Here is a 21,049-nt window from a genome sequence, read left to right on the forward strand (position 1 = left end):
GAGAGGGGGTTTCACCGTGTTAGCTAGGATGGTCTCGATCTCCTGACCTCGTGATCCGCCCATCTTGGCCTCCCAAAGTGCTGGGATTACAGGCGTGAGCCACCGCACCCAGCCAATTTTTTGAATTTTTAGTACAGACGGGGTTTTGCCGTGTTGGCCAGGCTGGTCTTGAATTCGTAACCCCAGGTGATCCACCTGCCTCAACCTCCCAAAGTGCTAGGATTGTAGGCGTGAGCCACTGCACCAGGCCAAGTCCCGCAACCTTTTTTTTTTTTTTTTGAGACGGAGTCTCGCTCTGCCGCCCAGGCTGGAGTGCAATGGCCGGATCTCAGCTCACTGCAAGCTCCGCCTCCCGGGTTCACGCCATTCTCCTGCCTCAGCCTCCCGAGTAGCTGGGACTACAGGCGCCGCCACCTCACCCGGCTAGTTTTTTGTATTTTTTTTTTTAAAGTAGAGACGGGGTTTCACCGTGTCAGCCAGGATGGTCTCGATCTCCTGACCTCGTGATCCGCCCGTCTCGGCCTCCCAAAGTGCTGGGATTACAGGCTTGAGCCACCGCGCCCGGCCACGTCTGGGGAGTTTCTTGTGGGGAGCAGGAGCTGACAGACCTAGAAACTGACGTCATGGACGCACTCTTGCCACGTCTACAAAGTAGTTTCTAGAAGCCTGATCCTGAAGTGAGGCGGGGAGACAGGCAAGACCACAGTTTCTCTCCCGTCCTTCCCTCTGGGGTGCTTTGGGGTTCCAGTGAAACTGCAGGATGGCCTCGCACACTGCGGGGACCCTGGCGCGGAGTCCGTCCCCACCCAGCCCAGACTGCCTCTGCTCCCCTGGAACCCCGTGTCCTTTCACTCCTTGCCAGTGGCAGGGGGTGGCCAGGACCCTGGGGTTTCCAGGACCGCCCAGAGGTCCTGCCTGCTTGGAGCACACACAGGCAGCCAACAAATTCCCCTCAGCCCTCCCAGCAATCCTGAGGGTCCTGGTTACCCACAGGGCGGCCCCTTCAACACTTTTATTTTTCTCCTATTTTTTTATTTTTTGGAGCCACACTGTCGCCCAGGCTGCAGTGCGGTGGTGACATCTCGGCTGACTGCAACCTCCACCTCCACCTCCACCTCCCCAGGCTCAGCTGATTCTCCTGCCTCAGCCTCCTGAGTAGCTGGGACTACGCTGTGCACCCCACGCCCGGCCAAGGTTTTTTTTTTTTTTTTTTGTAGAGATAGGGTTTCACTCTGTTGCTCAGGCTGGTCTTGAACTCGGCTCAAGTGATCCTCCTGCCTCTGACTCCCAAAGTGTTTGGATTACAGGCATGAGCCACCAAGCCTGGCTTTTTTTTTTTTTTTTTTTTTAAAGTCATGTGAGACTTTAGGGGAAAAATATGAAGGAGCAGAGAAGCCCGGGGAGCTGTTTGCAGGAGGTATCAACTCACCTCTTCCTTGGTGTCTGCAGAAAAAAAAAAACCACACAAGACTAGAAGGGTCACCCTAAGAAGAAAAGGACGATCCAGCAGTTCCCACAGAACCACAAGCTCCCACCTTCTGCTTTGTTTTCTCCAGAAATACAGTGCCGGCCACCCTTCCCCTACAATTCGCCTGCAGATAAGTATCAGCTTGCTGGTCGAGTCCAGGAAGTACTGAAGGGGGAGGCTCGCAGCCTCACGAGCTTTACAGAGCTCAGAGGGGCCCTAGAGCGGCCCAGCCGCCCCCACATCTAGCCCAGAGGGCGACTCCTCTGTCCAGGGACACGGCCCTGAAGGCAGAAAGGCTGGGCGTTGGGTCTCAGACAACTGGAGAAGCAGGTGACGGGCCTCCGGGAACCCTGAAGATCCCAGGACAAGCGCTCACCGTTTCATCTGCAACCCACTGCGGCGGAAAGGCTCAGAGGCCCGAAAGGGTGACATGCCCTGGTGGTCACTTCTGATTTGTTGGGTGAGGAGAGGTGACAGAACCGCCCGCCTGGGCTGGGCCTGCTGCAGGCACGGGGGCGGCCGGGGGAGTGCAGGGCGTGTCTCGGGACCTGCTGGGGTTTCCAGCCACACCGACAGCTTGGAAAGCCGGTACTTCCTTTCTGCGGGCCGAGTCTCAGCTCAGCAGCCACTGCTGGGAGCCGCCGCTCTCTGAAGCACGGGGACAGGGAGAGGACAGTGTCACACTGGGGAAGAAGCAGGGGCGGCCTTCCCTCGGAGGCTATGTGACAGGAGCCGCGTGGAGGAAGTGGCTTCCATCACAGAAGGCTGAAACACTGCCTTCCACAGAGGCAGAGGCAGTGGTGGGGAGGACAGAGGGAAGCCACGTGGCACTTCCCTTCTTTTCCAGTCAGAGCCCTGCTCTGTCGCCCAGGCTGGAGTGCGCTGGCGCCATCGCGGTTCACTGCAGCCTTGATCCCCTGGGTTCAAGCGATCCTCCCACCTTAGCCTCCTAAAGCAATGGAATGACAGGCAAGAGCCGCCGCCCCGGCCTCGCTCTCCTTCCTTTCGGCGAGAGCCGCCATCCCCTGGGGGCTCACTGCAGGTCTCCATCTCTGACCCAAAGGGAGCGGCTGGCCCTCGGGAGAGCCCTGTGCCCTCAGCCTTGGTGCCCCGCAATGCGGGCCAGCTCAGGGATGCCCTCTCCATGCCAGGCTGAAGCGAAACCCAGCACCCAACGCCGAACGGAAGAAAGAAGCACGATGGTGCGGTTTGCTTTTTCTCTCCCTGTTTCGTTTTGTAACCTAAGGAAGCAGAGGCTCTGAGACCACACACAGCAGCGTCGCCCGTCCCTGGAGGCACCTCGGCCGGGACGGGCAGGAGAGGAGACCCCCGTCCCTGCGTGCGCAGTTGCCCCGCCACAGTGCTCTCCGCAGGGGTGAGGCAGGAGGGTGGGTGGAGGCGCCAGCCTGTCCTCAGCTGGAAGGGCGGGGCGTGGACAGGGACGGTGGGCAGGTCACCAGCGGGACGCGGGGAGCCCAGCCGCTGTCACACGGCGGTGCGCGTGGGTGTGCCGGGCTGGTTCAGTCGCAGGGTTTTACACAACCACCCGGCAAAATCCACTTCTTCCACCTCGGACCGCTTGATGAAGGTGTGGTTCTGCAGGGAAAGGGGAGCCGTGAGTATCCGGGCCTGGAGTCCCAGTAGACCGGGGAGGGCCAGGGTCTGCCCAGCGCTGGCAGATGGTGCAGGACGGAAAGCAAAAAACAGAGGAGACCCTCCCTCCGTCCCAGGAAGACGCACTTGGGGCAGGAGAGGGAGAGCCACCCAGGAAGGGGCAGGGGCGTCCGCCAGGCCTGCGAGGGGTCTCAGGATGCTGCGCTCCACCCGGGGCGGCGACACCACCAGCCCGGCAGCCTGGGCTCCCAGGGCAGGGTCTACGCTCACGCAAGCCGGGTCCTCCGGCCGCTGTGGACACTGGGGCTGGATCGTTCTCTAGGGTGGGGCCATCCTGGGTACTGCAGGGTACTGAGCAGCACCCCTGGCCTCCACCCACTCCATGCCAGGGGCTTCCCCAAGTCACGACACCACAATGTCCTCAGCCATTGCCAGGGTCCCCCGGAGCAGGACAGTCTAGGCAAGAACAGGCTGTTCCACAGAACTGCCTGCAAAGCACTGTACAGGCACCGTCCCACCCGCCAGCACATGAGGCTCCAGAGCCCCGGGAGTGGCTCCTGTGGCTTGAGAACAAAAGCCTCAATTGTATTTCAGTTCAACAAATTAAATTAATTACTTTTAGTTTTTTTTATTTTTTATTTTTCTGAGACAGAGTTTTGTTCTTGTTGCCCAGGCTGGAGTGCAGTGGTGTGATCTTAGCTCACTGCAACCTCCGCCTCCTGGGTTCAAGAGATTCTCCTGCCTCAGCCTCCCGAGTAGCTGGGATTACAGGGATGTGCCACGACACCCGGCTAATTTTTGTATTTTTAGTAGAGACAGGGTTTTACCATGTTGGCCAGGTTGGTCTCGAACTCCTGACCTCAAATGATCCACCTGCCTCAGCTTCCCAAAGTGCTGGGATTACAGGCATGAGCCACCGCAACCAGCCTTAATTTTTATTTTTTGAGACAGTCTTGCTCTGTCTCACAGGCTGGAGTGCAGTGGCACAATCTCAGCTCACTGTAATCTCTGTCTCCCAGGTTCAAGTAATTCTCCTGCCTCAGCCTCCCAAGTAGCTGGGATTACAGGCCCGTGCTACCACGCCCAGCTAATTTTTGTGTTTTTAGTAGAGACCAGCTTTCTCCATGTTGCCCAGGCTGGTCTCGAAATCTTGGCCTCAAGTGATCCACTCGCCTCGGCCTCCCAAAGTGCTGTGATGACAGGCATGAGCCACTGTGCCCGGCCCCATTTAACACATTTAAACAGCCATGTGTGGTTAGTGGTTCCTGTACAGGACAGCACGACATGAGAAGCCTCCCGGTTAGAAGGGCTGGGGGAGGAGGGCGGGTGCCCTTAGGGAAGAGGCTGGGCTGGGCCACCCCACGGCGGGTGAGCAGAGGTCTTTGGGGTTCCCAGGAGGGTGGCGTCCAGGACCTTGGGCCCCCGAATGCTGCCTCTTTTGCAGCTGGAGGCAGGCAAGGGTGTCTCCCTAAAAGTCGGTGCAGGTATGGGTGAAAAAACAACCAACTTGATAGGACACATCTCGGCTAGGTCCACAGGTTACTAGGCTACCCCACAGGGGAACATTTTTAAGAAGCTGGTTCAAAAAAGGCTATTTCAGGCCGGGCGCGGTGGCTCAAGCCTGTAATCCCAGCACTTTGGGAGGCCGAGACGGGCGGATCACGAGGTCAGGAGATCGAGACCATCCTGGCTAACACAATGAAACCCCGTCTCCACTAAAAATACAAAAAAATTAGCCGGGCGTGGTGGCGGCGCCTGTAGTCCCAGCTACTCGGGAGGCTGAGGCAGGAGAATGGCGGGAACCCGGGAGGCGGAGCTTGCAGTGAGCCGAGATCGCGCCACTGCACTCCAGCCTGGGCGACAGAGTGAGACTCCGCCTCAAAAAAAAAAAAAAAAAAAAAAAAAAAAAGGCTATTTCAGCCAGGCGCAATGGCTCATGCCTATAATCTCAGCACCCTGGGAGACCAAGGTGGGTGGATCACAAGTTCAAGACCAGCCTGGCCAACATGGTGAAACCCCATCTCTGCTAAAAACACAAAGATTAGCCGGGCGTGGTGGCACGAGCCTGTAATCCCAGTTAGTCGAGAGGCCGAGGCAGGAGAACTGCTTGGACCTGGGAGACGGAGGTTGCAGTGAGCTGAGGTTGCGCCACTGCACTCCAGCCTGGGCGACACAGCAATACTCTGTCTCAGGGGAAAAAAAAGAAAAGTGATTTCAACATTAGTACTCCTCTCTATTTATGTATTTATTTTGGAGAGGCACAGTCTCACCATGTTGCCCAGGCTGCCCTTGAACTCCTGGCCTCAGCCACCCCCCCATGGCACTAGGATTCCAAGCCCCCACCACTGTGCACAGCCTGCCTCATTAAAAAAGAAAAAATGTCACATATGCCAGGTGCAGTGGCTCACACCTGTAATCCCAGCCCTCTGGGAGGCTGAGGTGGGAGAATCATTTGAGCCCAGGAGTTTGAGACCGGCCTGGACAGTTAGCAAAACCCTCTCTCTCTAAAAAACTAGCTGGGCAGGTTGGGTGCGGTGGCTCATGCCTGTAATCCCAGCACTTTGGGAGGCTGCGGCAGGTGGATCACCTGAGGTCAGGAGTGTGAGGCCAGCCTGGCCAACATGGTGAAACCCCGTCTCTACTAAAAATACAAAAATTAGCTGGGCGTGGTGGCGGGTGCCTGTAATCCCAGCTACTCGGGAGGCTGAGGCAGGAGAATCGCTTGAGCCTGGGAGGCTGAGACTGCAGTGAGCCGAGATCGCGCCATTGCACTCCAGTCTGGGAGACACAGTGAGACTCTGTCCAACCCTCAAGAAACATACAAAGCTGAAAGCCACATTCCGGTATCACAAGGTGCACGGGTTGGGCACCTGTAGCTGGCATCTCTTCTTTTCTTACAGGCACAGAAAGTAGCGGGCTGTCTAGGAGGGCGGGGCTCCAATCCACCCATCAGCTGTGGAGGGGTTCGAAGGCTGCTGACGGTGGCCGTGGTGCGGGACAGCACCCGGGGTGTAGGCTGGGCTGAGGGGCAGGAGGATGACGCCCAGGGCCCTCCTCTGAGGGCATAGTCCCCGCTGGGAAGGCGAGTTTTGGTGAACAGCTAGGCTTCCGAGGGTATCAGAGGATGGGAGTTTAAGGAGACACCGAAGCACCCACAGCCTCGGGGGACCTGCCTGCCACAGTGTGCACAACAGGGACGGTCACCCTCTTGTTTGCAGGGAAAGGAGCTTGGGGAGCTGAGAGCTGCCTCCAGCCTCTCATGAGGGCAAATGAGCCTGGGGTCCCATCCTGTGGGTGCGGGACCAGCACCAGGCAGGAGCGGTGGGGCTCAGAGCCCACCCTATGCTCCCCGCAGCCACTCCAGGATGGCTTCTCTCGTGGACGAGGGAGACCCACAGAGGGTCCTCGGTGTGGCCTGGCACACCTGGACTGCCCACATCCTGGTCGCAGGTGCTGGCTCCCGGGGCAAAGCCAGGCCCAGCAGCCTTATTTCCTGGGGCCCGGGTGGCAGCCCGCACCCTCCTGGCCCCAGAACCCGCTGGCATCACTCACCGTGAGCATCTTCAGGTCCGCCCGCTCCGCTGGGTTCTTGATGAGGCTGGGGGTTCCAAGAGGCAGGACCGGGAGGCAGTAGGGGAGACAAGATAGGGCAGTTAGTTGGTGGCCCCAGGGCACCTGCGTTTTGGGCTGTGGCCGGGGGACGCCTGGATCTGTGGCACAGACCTGCCTGCTCTGCTCTGCCGCCTGGCAGCGGACGAGGGCTCCACCTCTGCCCTTTGGTGCCAGGGGCAGGACACCCCTGTGGGGAGGGTGAGAGGGCGGGAAACCCCGCCTGGTGGGTCAGAAGCCTGGATGCAACCCCAGCTAACTTTCTAATAAAAACCTTCTTCAGACACAGAGCAGCCCCGTGTGTGGGTCAGATGCTGTCCCCGGCCTGCCGGAGGACACGTCAAGGGCCCAGGACAACTTTAGCACCAGGAGTGCGGTGCCATTTCACAGCGCCCCCAGCTCAGACACACGGACTGGCCCTATGGGCAAGCGGGTGTCCCCAGCTCCTCCCCCGTGGTCTGTGGCCCATGCCTGAGGCCCACGCCACAGATGCTGCTGGGTGCTTGGAGGCAGGAGAATGGAGAGGGGTTGGCAATCCTCCTAGAACCTGCAGGCGGGCCTCGGGGAGCCCATGGCCAGCACATCAGGGGTCCGAGGACCAGGCAGAGGCTTCTCCGGCTGCAGACGGTGAGGCAGGGACACCGTCATGTCCACAGGGCCTGCAATCCTGCTTCACCCCCAGGCTCGGGGACAGGATGGCATGGCAGCCAGGAGCTGCAGCGCCACAGCCCTGGGAAAGGGAATCTGGCTTCCTGTTGGGCTCAGAGTCCGGCATGACCCTGCACTGGGATTCTGGATGGGCAGGCTGGGCCAGGGGCCCCACCCAGGACCTGGAAGGAGTGGCACATCTGGGTCCTGGCCAGGGGTGCGGGCGGCCCGGCTCCACCTACCATTTATTGACAAACTCCTGGAAGTCGGGGGTGAACACACCGTTGGGCAGCTTAGGAGGCGGCTGCGGAGGAGAACAGAGGGTGGGGTCAGCCCTGGGCGTCTTCAGGGACCCTTGGCTGTAGCCCTCCCAACCCCTGCCTGTCCTGTCCAGTCACCCACCCTGCAGGCCTGGCCGACACCACATGCCAGCTGAGCTGCACCCTGTGAGAGCTGGCCTTCTCCCGGAACTTCTCGTTTGAGAGTCATGGCTGGTTGGAGGGAAGGAGAGAGGGGTGCACCCCCCTTTTATAAACAGGACAACCCCTCGAGTATCATCAATTGCTTCCTTCCCCAGTGACGCTGGCTGAAGGATGAGCTTTGGGACTGGGCCCCACAGAGGAACAGCTGGGTCCAAAGTTCTTTGGTTTTGAGACAGAGTCTCGCTCTGTCGCCCAGGCTGGAGCATAATGGAGTGATCTTGGCTCACTGCAGCCTCCGCCTCCAGGGTTCCAGCGATTCTCCGGTCTCAGCCTCCCGAGTAGCTGGGATTACAGGTGCCCGCCACTGCACCTGGCTAATTTTTGTATTTTTAGTAGAGACAGTATTTTTTTTTTTTTTTTTTTGTGAGACGGAGTCTCGCTGTGTCTCCCAGGCTGGAGTGCAGTGGCGTGATCTCGGCTCACTGCAAACTCTGCCTCCCGGGTTCACGCCATTCTCCCGCCTCAGCCTCCCAAGTAGCTGAGACTACAGGCGCCCGCTACCACGCCCGGCTAGTTTTTTGTATTTTTAGTAGAGACGGGGTTTCACCATGTTAGCCAGGATAGTCTCGATCTCCTGACCTCGTGATCCACCCGCCTCGGCCTCCCAAAGTGCTGGGATTACAGGCTTGAGCCACCGCGCCCGGCCTGAGACAGTATTTTTTACCAGGTTGGCCAGGCTGGTCTCGAACTCCTGACCTCAGGTGATCCACCCGCTGTGGCCTCCTAAAGTGCTAGAATTACACACCTGAGCCACCGTGCCCAACCAAACGGGGTCCAAAATTTTTTTTTTTTTTTTTTTTTTTTTGAGACGGAGTCTAGCTCTGTTGCCCAGGCTGGAGTGCAGTGGCCGGATCTCAGCTCACTGCAAGCTCCGCCTCCCGGGTTCACGCCATTCTCCGGCCTCAGCCTCCCGAGTAGCTGGGACTACAGGCGCCCGCCACCTCACCCGGCTAGTTTTTTTTTGTATTTCTTAATAGAGACGGGGTTTCACCGTGTTAGCCAGGATGGTTTCGATCTCCTGACCTCGTGATCCGCCCGTCTCGGCCTCCCAAAGTGCTGGGATTACAGGCTTGAGCCACCGCGCCCGGCCGGTCCAAAATTTTAAGCCCAAGCACTGGAGACCCCGGCCCAGCACACACGTCCCTGGAGTGGGAGTGGCCATGGAAGTGGTGCCGGCAGTGCGGGGTCAGGCCTCTCCTGCGCAGGGGTGGGAAGAGGCAGGGGAGCAGTGGGGGGATGTGTGCACCAGGCCTGGGTGTGGCTGCCAGGTGCAGGGAGGGCTGGGTCACCAGGGCCACCCCACCTGGCCCTGTCATCATCTCGCCACCCAACCCCAGGCCTTGCCCAGTCTGCAGGCAGCTTAGATGCCTGTTTCTCTGCCCCAGCTCCAAAGGGCTGCCAAAGACACAGAAGCCCACAGAAGGCTCAGGGAGGTGGCCCGGCCTGGTCACGTGGCCAGCAGGACCTTGGGGTGCAGTCCTGTGCCTCCCTGACAGCTGCAGGCCTGGGAGGAGGCCAAGCCCCTCCTTGTGCCTTGGTTTACTCATCTGGGCGGTGGAAACCCTCACACTTGGCTCACGGGGTGGTTACAGGGACTGACGGAACAGGAGCCACTCCAGGACCCATAGGTCCTTCTAGGCTCTCTGGCCTCCTTCCAAGAGGCAAGGGCCACGCCTGTCCCTTTCTCCGTGGAAGCGGGGTGATTTATGAGTCCACACCCATGGGCTCCTGGACGCTCTAATGCAGAGACACTGGACCACCGCTCAAGCGGTAGGCTGGCTCCTTGGCCTGAGCCCGGGGCTGCTGGCACGCACCTCCCGCTAGACTCAGGGCGAGAGGCTGCGGCGGGAATTCTGGGTGCGTCTTCATAAAAAAACAAGGCCCTTGGGAAGGAGCTGGGCTCGTGCAGCACAATGGAAGACGGGAGATGCGATGCACGTGGAATTGGTTCAAGAATCACTTGAACCTGGGAGGCAGAGGTTGCAGTGAGCCAAGATCAAGCCACTGCACTACAAAGCTAGACTTTGTCTCAAAAAAAAAGAGAAAAAAATAGCTGGGTGTGGTGGTGCACACCTGTAATCTCAGCTACTCGGGAGGCTGAGGCACGAGAATCACCTGAGCTTGGAAAGTGGAGGTTTCAGTGAGCCGAGACAGCATCACTGCACTCCAGCCTGGGTGACTTTTTTTTTTTTTTTTTTTTTTTTTTTGAGACGGAGTCTCACGCTGTTGCCCAGGCTGGAGTGCAGTGGCGCGATCTCGGCTCACTGCAAGCTCCGCCTCCCGGGTTCCCGCCATTCTCCTGCCTCAGCCTCCTGAGTAGCTGGGACTACAGGCGCCCGCCACCGCGCCCGGCTAATTTTTTGTATTTTTAGTAGAGACGGGGTTTCACTGTGGTCTCGATCTCCTGACCTTGTGATCTGCCCACCTCGGCCTCCCAAAGTGCTGGGATTACAGGCTTGAGCCACCGCGCCCGGCCTTTTTTTTTTTTTTGAGGTGGAGTCTTGCTCTGTCGCCCAGGCTGGAATGCAGTGGCGCAATCTCCGCTCACTGAAACCTCCACTTCCTGTGTTCACGCCATTCTCCTCCCTCAGCCTCCCGAGTAGCTGGGACTACAGGTGCCTGCCACCGCGCCCAGCTAATTTTTTGTATTTTTAGTAGAGACGGGGTTTCACTGTGTTAGCCAGGATGGTCTCGATCTCCTGACCTCCTGATCTGTCCGCCTCGGCCTCCCAAAGTGCTGGGATTACAGGCGTGAGCCACCGTGCCCGGCCCAGCCTGGGTGACTCTTGCTCTACTCAAGAGAGAGATTTTGCTTCCAAAAAAAAAAAATAAGAAAAAGAGAAAAGAAAAGAAAAGCCAAAAGGCGTCGAGCACCAACCTCATTCACAATATAGTCCAGCAGTTCGAAGATGGCCATGGCGGGCCGGCTATCCATCCCGTGACCTGCACAGGGAGAGAGATGGAGGTGACAGGGGCCAGTGGCCACCTCACTACTTCTGGGGATTGGGCTCCCAGGGGCTGATCACCACCGGGCACCCTCCTCCCCACGCCAGCCTAAATCGGAGGTGGGTGTGCAGAGGCCCAGGACAAAGCTCCTCTGCCTGACGCTGCGTTCCATTCCCCGGGATGCCTGAGCCTCTAGTGAATTAAAAAAACGGCAAAAGGAACATGAACATTTTTTGAGAAGTCACACATTTCGCTCGGTGAGGCTTGCCGGACGTGCCAAAGTCATCACCCTCCTCTCTGGCGGGCAGGGGGAGGGACGGTGCTGACCGCAGGCAAGGACAGCACTGTGACCTTGCATGGAGCTGCTGGCGGTGATGGTGGCAGGCCCCGAGTGCCATTCAGGGCGGGAGACCGGCTAGGGGTGGCTGACCCGTCTGAGAACCAGCTGGCCAGGCCTGGGCTTGGCCGCTGGACTTTCGCCTTCTGCCTGTCCCAAAATGGGCAGGCGGGCTGGGGCCCTGGGCTGGGGGCAGGGCTGGGGACGGTGTACCACCTGGGAGGGGCTGAGGCCAGGCCTGAGTATAAGGACTTGGGGGACTCTCCCTGGGACGAGATCAAGACATCCCAGCAGTCTGGCTGGAGGGGAGGGCTTGGGTTTGCCAGTGCTGTGAAAATCACCTTCTCACAGCCCCAGCCCGTCCGGGGTAGAAGGACCACAAAACGTGGCCTGCTCGTGTCATAAAATACCAGTCAGCCTTTCAAAAGGAGCCAGGCTCTGACACGCACCACGGCGTGGAGGACCCTCGAGGACACCGCTCCGGGAGAGAAGCCACACACAAAACACAGAAGGCCACACAGTGTGCAATCCCGTTTCTGTGAAATGCCCAGGACGGGCCAGTTCACAGAGGCAGGAAGGGGACGGAGAGTGACGGCTGATGGGGACGGAGAGTGACGGCTGATGGGGACGGGGTTTCCTCTTGGGAAGCTGAGAAGGTTCTGGAATTAGAGGTGATGGGGCGCAGCACTGTGACTGAAAACCACTGAAATGAGTGAGTTGCTTCAGTTCGGAAACGTGGTTTTAAAACCAACCAGAGTCCGCTACAGGGTCCTTTGGGGTCTAACTCCACTAACTCTCCCTGATGTCTGACTTCAAAAAAAATCACAGGACCCTCCCGTGACTCTGCACCAAGCAGGGTCCGCCCCTGGTTCTTCCCTCAGGCGGTGGAAGTGTCCGCTCAGGCGTCTCTGGCTGGCGTCTGGGAGCTCCCGCTCCCGAGGTGCCCGCCCTAAGCGTCGGATTGTCCTCTGCGAGCCCAGCTGTCCCTGGGGCCTGAGCCCTCCCGCCCCCTCCTGGGCTGCGTCCCCTCCTGTGTGTGTTGGGGCCGGAGCCAGCAGGCCACTGAGGGCCATGCCAAGTCAGATCTCCACCTAGGGGCTCCCTGGAAGGCTTGGCCTGCACACAGGAGCGTGTCACCTGCAGAATCCAGGCTCTGCAGTGGCCAGTTTCTTCCACTTTTCTGTACGTCTGAAGGCGTTCAGGATAAAATGTTGGAAAATCTAACTACCCAGGGGCTTGGCGGCAAAGCTGCGCTCCCAGATCCCGCCAGCTGGCAACAACAGGTGCAACTGCCCGGACAGAACAGGTTTGGGGCACTCACTGCTTCCAGCTCTGTCCCGGGAAACCCCAGGACCATCTGAGGACTGCTGACCACAGTCGGCACCATCCAGGGGGACAGGTGGTGCGACAGGGGCAGAGGAGAGGCAGCTGCTGGCCCAGGCACAGCAGGCCCCGCACAGGGTACTGCGCGTCCGGACCGGAAGTTGCAGACGCAGGCCGTACCGCTGATGGGGCGCCCGGGGGGTCTCGGCCGAGGCGAGATGCTGTGAGGCTCTCCTTCTTCCCCGTCGACCACTGGCCGGCCAAAGATGGCCTCCAGCTCCTTGGCGTCGGGCGGGGGGATGGGGTACCTTCCGATGGCCAGCTCCACCAGGGACAGGCCCATGCTCCAGATGTCCGACTGCACCGAGTAATGTGTGCCCTGCAACCGCTCCGGCTGCAGCAGAGGCAGGAAGGAAAGAGCCCAGAGGGGCGAAGATGGCAGCTGGAACCCAGGAGGCTTGCCCCATTACAGCTCCAGTCACCCTCTCCATGGCTAATGACCACAGCAATGGACGGAGAGCTGTTAAGCAATTCTACCTCCCGGCTCAGCAACCCAGGGCCTCCCTGCAGCACTTGCTGAAGAGGCTCCAGCCCGACGCCTGGAGCTGGTGTCGACCACAGCTCTTGAAGAGCCCACAACGCTCAGCGCTTTTGGGAATGGACGATCGGCCCCAGGAAGCAGGGGCCTCCTTCTCCACGGCTAACATCCAGAGCCTGCTCCAAGGCTCAATTTGGCAGGCTGCTGAATCCCCAGTCATTTCCTAAAAGACCCCAGAGTCCAATTTCTTGGTCCAGAAATGAAGTAAGGGCCAGGTGTGGTGGCCCATGCCTGTAATCCCAGCACTTTGGGAGGTTGAGGTGGGAGCCCAGGAGTTAAGACTAGGCTAGCCCCTATGGCGAGACCCCGTCTCTACCAAAAGCATTTTTTAAAAAATCAGCCAAGGCTGCCGGGTGCAGTGGCTCATGCCTGTAATCCCAGCACTTTGGGAGGCTGAGGCGGGCAGATCATGAGGTCAGGAGATCGAGACCATCCTGGCTAACACGGTGAAACTCCATCTCTAGTAAAAATACAAAAAATTAGCCGGGCGTGGTGGTGGGCGCCTGTAGTCCCTGAGTCTCCTACTCAGGAGGCTGAGGCAGGAGAATGGCGTGAACTCGGGAGGCGGAGCTTGCAGTGAGCCGAGATGGCGCCACTGCACTCCAACCTGGGTGACAGAGCGAGACTCCGTCTCAAAAAAAAAAAAAAAATTACCCAAGTGTGGTGACAACATGCCTGTAGTCTCAGTTGCCTGGGAGGCTGAGGCAGGAGAATTGCTCAAACCCAGGAGGCACAGGTTGCAATGAGCCAAGATTGTGCCATTGCACTCCAGCCTGGGTGACAGAGCAAGACTCTGTCTCAAAAAAAAGAAAACAAAGAAAAAGAAAAAGAAAGAAAGAAAGAAACCTGGCAGGCATTGCTAGAGACAAAAACCTCCGTGAGAATTCCAACAGGAAGGGGAGATCTGGCTGGGTGTGGGGCTCAGGCACACCTGCTGGCAGAATCCCAGCACTTTGGGAGGCCGAGGCAAGAGGGTCACTTGAGCCCAGGAGTTCATGACCAGCCTGGGCAATACAGCGAGACCCCGTGTCTACAAAAGACTGATAAATTAACAAATAAAAAATAGCAAGGGGAATCCGAAAAGCAGGCTCCCAGGAGGCACCCAAGCCTTGTGGCAAGTGGGCAGAGCTGACGGAGGGGAGGGTGCAGCTGGGGTGGGAATGTCCCGGGGGCGCTCACGGCCATGTAGGCGCGTGTGCCCATGAAGTAGCTGGGAAAGCCTTGTGGGAGGTGGGGAGAGAGCTGCGCAGGAGAACTGGCGGGGAGAGCGGAGGGGAAGAGATGGAGGGGAGAGCTACGTGGGAGAACTGGGGGCGAGAGCTGAGGGGGAGAGTTGAGGGGAGAGCTGGGGGGACTCACAGCCGGGGGGACTCACAGCCATGTAGGAGCGTGTGCCCACGAAGGAGTTGGCCATGGAGTCGATGAGCTGGCCGCTCACCCCGAAGTCACACAGCTTGATCTCCCCTCTGGAGTTCACAAGGATGTTGGAGGGCTTCACATCTGGGGGCAGCAGGCGGCGAGTGAGGGGCGCCCAACATTTGCCTGCCAGCCCACAGGGCTCTGAGGAGGGCGGGTTGGGCCTTACCTCGGTGCATGATCTGGTGCTTCTCTCGGAGATACGCCAAGCCCCGGAGAACCTGCAGGGGAGCACGGAGAGGGTCACGGGACAAGGCCGCCAGGACTTAGCTCCTGACTGAGCCCAGGGGTTGGACCTGAGCAGCCAAAGCTGGAGCGAGGGACCTGCGGCAGGAACCCTGTTTCAGGCTGCGAGGAGCTCGCTGGGGCGGAGCAAGCAAGGGCAGACGATGCTGATGGTCCTGTGCTGTGTGCAAGTAAACCCCGGTTCCCACACGGCTGCAGTGCGGCCGATGCCATTACTGCCTCTGAATCAGGGCACACGGCTGAGCCCCAGGGAAGCTGAGACGGTGGCCCACAGCCCGGGAGTAGGCCGGGCTGCTGAGTTTGCCCACACCAGCCTGAAGGGCAGCATCTGTAACGCAGCTGGGGCCCCAGGGACTGTGCTAAGGGCCCACAGACGGGACGGGCTAAGGGTGCCCGGGAAGGACACTGCTTCCCCCAGGCCCACCCTGGAAGGAGCATCCCGAGAAGTGAAGGAAGCAGCACAGGCAGTGCTGACGGCAGCTTTCTACTCTGAAGCGCATGTCTGGCAGCACGCAGCCTGTGTCTTAATCCCAACTCCGGTACGGGCAGGCGGGACTCGGCCCCTGCTATGGGCAAGGTGCAAGCTCCTAGAAGTAACACGCACGGTCTGCTGAGGCCACACGGCTCTGCGGAGCAGCTGCGCTGGAGACCGGGCAGCAGAGACGCCCTTGGCCCCGGTGGCATTTCTAACAGCAAGGGGGAGTGTGTCTGGAGGTCCTGGCGTCCCACGTCCCACCCCAGGGTTTCCCCTTCAACAAGCTCCTGTCCCCTGCAACGTACCAGCGGCCAACATCCCCCTGCCACGAGGGTCAGAGAGGACCAGCATGGCAAACAGAGGATACTAAGAGTGAAGAGGAAACCTAACGTCTTCACTCGGCAGATGGTGACCTCGGGCCCCAAAAGGGACGTCACTTGTTCAAGCTCCACAGGGGATGGGCACAGCCTTGGCCACTCTCTTTCTGCAGGGGCCACCCTAACCCCCACCGCACTGTGAGTGGCTCCTGGAACCCTGGCCGTGTGGAGGAGGCCTGTGCAGGGTCTGCGGCGGGACTCACCGCAATGCTGACTTTCCCCAGGATCTCCTCGGGGATCCTCTTGGCCTCCTTCAGCACCTGGTCCAGGGAGCCGCCATCCTAGAGGGCACACGACGAGTGAGTGCAGGCTCTGAGCAGGTGGCTGGGAAGCCGCAGATGCGTCCCCCCACTCCCGGCGAGGGGGCGGTCTGCCTCCTGACTGATGGGAAGCAGGGGCGGGAGCCCAACTCCACCCACTGGTCAAGGGGCCTTCTGATAGTTTTGCTTCGGGTCTGCACACCCGCCCACAAGGTGGCAGAGGAACAGGGCCCAGGGCGCCCCCGCCTCCCGTCCCTTCCTGGAATCAGTTGCGTGACTCGGCCCTCCTGACGTCGCCACGGCAGAGGCTCTGCTCCAGGCCAGCCCAAGCCGTGGCCGGGGGCTCAGCCAGCTGTGGGGCCTGCACTCCCTGAAGCCTGCATGGTGGGCTTGTCTGTGCGCCATGGGAGGCGGCCAGGCTGGAGATCAGCTTCCTGGGCCTGGGTCCTCTTCCCAGCACACGAGGGGAAGGGGAGGGTGAGGGCGTGGAGGAGAAGCGGGCGCTGCCCATGTGGGAGGAGACGGAGGGTTGCTGTGTGCCTGTCCAGACCCCCACAGGGGCTCCCTAACCAAGCCCTGCGCCTGTCCCTGCCGCTTAGGACAGAAAGGCCAGGTTGAGTAGGACCAGGTGCCAGGGGGTGCATGGACTGTAGGACGGACCCCAGTGAGGCCAGCCCAGGTGACCGTGACCTTGGCCACTCCCCACAGCCTCGGTCTCCTCGCCGCTGTGCCGGGCATCCTGTGGAGGCCTGGGAACCAGTCATCATGGCTAGGCTGGCCCCTGGGTGCGGCCCCACCTCCATGTCACGAATGGTGAAACAGAAATTCCATGTCTTGCCCAAGGCTGCCTGGCAACAAGCCTGGGGACCCAAACCCCCAAATGCCAAAACCCCAGGCCCTGGGAGCCACCCAAGATGCCTCTTCAGAGGTGGAGGCTCCGGACACACCTGCCAGGCCACCCCCACGACAGCAGGGGTGACCGGCCGAGTTCCCACTGCCACCGTCTGGCATGCTTCTCTTCTGCGCTCAGCAGGAGGAAAGCGGAACTGAGGCTGGAGAGGCGAGCCAGGGAGCCTGGATTTCCCCACCACGCTGCTCCAGGACTCCTGCAAAAGCCCAGCATTCCCCAGGACGGCTTTCATTCACATGGGTGGGAGGAGCCGGGGGAGAAATCCTGGGACTCAGGGGTGCCCGGGTTGCCGCTTTCTGGCCACTTCTGCCCAGCTAGGCTCGGAGAGAAAGGCCGAGGGCAGTTCTAGAGAACCCGACACGCTCTGAGGCCTCTAGAGCACAGATGTGACTCCATCCACCAGCTCCAGGCTGAAGATGCAGACACACAGGGTGGGAGGGCAGGTGTGGCCAGGGTCCAGACAGCCCAGGAGGAGGGGCTGGGATGGGAGCTCCGGTGAGCCAGGGCCAGGTGGAAACTGCTTCCATTCTCAGTTGTTATCAATCTACCTTAAACTAATTCTTTAAAAAGAGGCCAGACATGGGCTAGGAGCAGTGGCTCACGCCTGTAATGCCAGGACTTTGGGAGGCTGAGGCAGACGGGTCACTTGAGGTCAGGAGTTTGAGACCAAAAAAGACGGGTCACTTGAGGTCAGGAGTTTGAGACCAACCTGGCCAATACGGTAAAACCCCACCTCTGCTAAAAATACAAAAAATTAGCTGGGTGTGGTGGTGGGCGCCTGTAATCTCAGCTACTCCGGAGGCTGAGGCAGGAGGATCGCCTGAACCCGGGGGGACCGCCTGAACCCGGGGGGACCGCCTGAACCCGGGGGGGCGGAGGTTGCTGTTGGTCGAGATCACGCCACTTTTCTCCAGCCTGGGTGACAGAGCGAGACTCCTCAATTTAAAAAAAAAGGCCAGACGTGGTGGCTCACACCTATGCTCCTACCCCTTCGGGAGGCCGAGGAAAACGCATGCTTGAGCTGAGGAGTTTGAGACCAGCCCGAGCCACACAGTGAGACCCCACATCTACAAAAGGTACAGAAATTAGCTGGGCGTGGTGGCGCAAGCCTGTAGTCCCAGCTACTCGGAAGGCTGCAGTGGGAGGATCCCTTGAACCTGGGAGGTCAAGGTTGCAGTGAGCCGAGATCGCCCCACTGCACTCCAGCCTGGGTGACAGAGGGAGACCCTACCTCAAAAAAACAAAAACCAGAAAGAGACCAACAACTTCAAAGAGGCAGGGTGGTGGAAAACAAACCAACACAAACCAACACAACCAACGCAACCAACACAGCCAACGCAGCCAACGCAGCCAGCGCAGCCAAGGCAGCCAACGCAACCCTAAAACCCTAAAACCCCTGCTCCCCAGCACAGCTCCTTCAGTCTCCGTTCCTCAGAGGGTCACAATCAATGTTTGCTGCGTGAGGAAACTGAGAAAGCCCTTCCCAGGAGGTGAGGGCGGGCGGAGTGCTGGGCTGCAAGCCTCGTGAGCTGGCGGAAGGCGCCTCACAGGAGCTCTCTTTGTGGCCGTCTTTCTTCACTGTGACATCGGCGCCAGGTCACTCTCTGGGGTGGGGCCGGTGTGGGCACTGCAGGGTGCTGAGCAGCGCCCCTGGCCTCCACCCACTCCACGCCAGAAGCACCCGCAGACGTGATAACTACACACGTCCCCAGACAGCACCAGGTGTCTCCTGGGAGGGAGAACTGCCCCTGGTTGAGAAGGGCTGGTCTCCAGCTATAAAGACCAACGTCTGGCAGGACAAGCAGTTTGTCTGAGTCACAGAGACAGGATGTGGCGCAGAGGGTATTGCAGCTGTGTACTGCTGGCTCCAAATCTCACTCTGTGCATGACCACACACTTCTACCGTGTGTGCGTGTGTGTGTGTGTGTGTCCGTGTGTGTGTGTGTGTGTTTCAAATAGTCTTGTAACTGTACTTTTGTTACATAGGTAGTAGGCGAACACATTTTTCTTGTATAAAATTCAAACGAAGATAAAAAACCCGGACGCCCCATCGCTTCCACCATTCTCCCCTCAAGTGTGACTCAGATTGTTCCAGATCTTTTCTTTCTCTCTGTGAGACAGGAGTTGCCCAGACGGCAGCAGAGTGGTGGGATCTTGGCTCGCTGCAGCCTCGACCTCCTGGGTTCAGGCAATCCTCCCACCTCAGCCTTCCAAGTAGCTGGGACTACAGGCGCGACATCAAGTCCTGCCAATTTTTTGTAGAGACTGGGGTTCCTCACGTTGCCCAGGCTGCTCTCAAACTCCTGGGCTCAAGAGGTCCTCTCGCTTCAGCCTCCCAAAATGCTGGGATTACAGAAGTGAGCACCTGGTCCCCAGATCTGACTGTGTATTTGGAAATACAGTCTCAGGACTCACTCTGTTGCCCAGGCTATAGAGCAGTGGCTCAATCATAGCTCGCTGCAGCCTCGACCTACTGGGCTCACGTGATTCTCCCAAAGTGCTGGGAGGCCGAGGCAGGAGGGTCACTTGTGGACAGGAGTTCAAGACCAGCGTGGGCAACATAGAGAGACACCATTTCTACAAAAATAAGCAAATAAATTCGCTGTGCATGGTGGCTCGTGCCTGTGGTCCCAGCTACTCGGGAGGCTGAGGTGGGAGGATGGCACCAGTGTACTCTAGTCTGGGCAACTCAGCAAGACCCTGACTTGAAAAGACAATAAATAAATGAAAGGGCCAATGCTATGTTTATTTTCTTTTTCTTTTATTTTGAAACGGAGTCTTGCTCTGTCGCCAGGCTGGAGTGCAGTGGCATGATCTCGGCTCACTGCAAGCTCCACCTCCCAGGTTCGTGTGATTCTCCTGTCTCAGCCTCCTGAGCAGCTGGGACTACAGGCGTGCACCACCGTGCCCAGCTAATTTTTTATTTTTAGCATAGATGGGGTTTCAACATGTTGGCAAGGATAGTCTCGAACTCTTGACCTCGTGATCCACCTGCCTTGGCCTCCCGAAGTGCTGGGATTATAAACGTGAGCCACGGCGCCCAGCCCATGAGATGTTTATTTTCTACAACCACCCCTCCACTACATGAGTAGTGTTGTATTTGGGGATACTCCCATTCAGTACACCCTTGTGGATTTCACTTTGCCACTGCAAAGCGGCCAAATATCATTCTTGAATCGCTCCCTTAGTGATGGACACGTCCAGTTTCCATTACTGAAGAACAACGTGGGCATTCCTCAGCAGATTTCACGAGACCCCGAGAAAGGCCAAGGGGCACCTCTATGAGGTCCCTAAGTCACTGGCTCTCCTCTCCCATCCCATGAGGTCCCAGTGTCCACTGGGTTCTTGCCCCGAGTTATCCAGCAATAGGTTCAGGCCCAAGGGAAGCAGCCAGCCCCACTGTTCCTAAGCTCCAGTCACCAACAAGTGCTGGCCATTTTATATAAATACATGACTGCGCACGGTGGCTCACCCCTGTAATCCCAGCACTTTGGGAGGCTGAGGCGGGAGAATCATTTGAGCCCAGGAGTTCAAGATCAGCCTGGGCAACATAGTGAGATCCCATATCTACAAAAAACTTAAAAAACTACCTGAGCGTGCTGGTGCACCTGTAGTCCCAGCTCCTTGGAAGGCTGAGGCAGGAGGATCGCTTGAGCCCAAGAGGTGCAGGCTGCAGTGAGCTAGGATCATGCCACTGCACTCCAGCCTGGGTGACAGAGAGAGACCTTGTACCCCCCTACTCCCCAAATAAAAGAAAATAAAGAAGACACAGAAATATGGGGCAATTGCATAGAAATACAGGGAAATGGCCGCAGGACACGGATGCAACACCCCGTGCGTGCCAAGTGCCATCCTGGGGAGAGCTCACATAGTCCTCACCCCAGCAGGGACTACCGCCTCCCTCGGCTTCACAGCAGAAGCAGCAAGAGTCCTGTCCTGAACTCGTGGTGAGAGTGAGCAGTGGGGCCGAGACCTCATCTGGACGCCCATCCTCAGCCCTGGTGCTAAGCTGCCTCTTTGCCTCACTGGGGTGGCCTGGAAGGGAATGAATCAGGTGCTGGGCAGGCCCTGCCGTGGAAACCTATGGGCACATGGGTGAATTCCGAGGGCACCGTTCAGCATGGAGAGGATTCACAGGGCTGGCGAGGGTGGCAGGGATGGCCCCCTTGGATGGCTTTACTTCCTAGGATGCTGCCCTGTCAGGGCTCACCTGATGCTTTAAAATCAACATGTTCCACATTGTTTTTTTTAGTTCTTTTTTTTTTTTTTTGAGACGGAATCTCACTTTGTCGCCCAGGCTGGAGTGCAGTGGCGCCATCTTGGCTCACTGCAAGCTCCGC

The 21,049-nt window shown here is 58.7% G+C and overlaps 1 protein-coding gene across 2 annotated transcripts in view; it reads right to left on the reverse strand.

Annotated features, from left to right (window-relative positions):
* Positions 1-2,671: 2,671 nt before the first annotated feature.
* The window catches only part of LOC105485357 (mitogen-activated protein kinase kinase 2), a 37,123-nt gene continuing 18,745 nt past the window's right edge, over positions 2,672-21,049 (reverse strand). For both annotated transcript variants that reach the window (XM_011747648.2, XM_024793864.2), the window contains 8 exons: positions 15,743-15,820; positions 14,611-14,662; positions 14,401-14,525; positions 12,608-12,821; positions 10,700-10,764; positions 7,582-7,643; positions 6,635-6,680; positions 2,672-3,064 (listed from right to left, as the gene is read on the reverse strand). In XM_011747648.2, coding sequence (XP_011745950.1) covers positions 2,954-3,064; positions 6,635-6,680; positions 7,582-7,643; positions 10,700-10,764; positions 12,608-12,821; positions 14,401-14,525; positions 14,611-14,662; positions 15,743-15,820 — 753 coding nt within the window. In that variant the 3' untranslated portion in view covers positions 2,672-2,953. The remainder of the gene's footprint in view (positions 3,065-6,634; positions 6,681-7,581; positions 7,644-10,699; positions 10,765-12,607; positions 12,822-14,400; positions 14,526-14,610; positions 14,663-15,742; positions 15,821-21,049) is intronic.

The sequence above is a fragment of the Macaca nemestrina genome, chromosome 20 (assembly GCF_043159975.1).
Source record: "Macaca nemestrina isolate mMacNem1 chromosome 20, mMacNem.hap1, whole genome shotgun sequence".
NCBI lineage: Eukaryota > Metazoa > Chordata > Mammalia > Primates > Cercopithecidae > Macaca > Macaca nemestrina.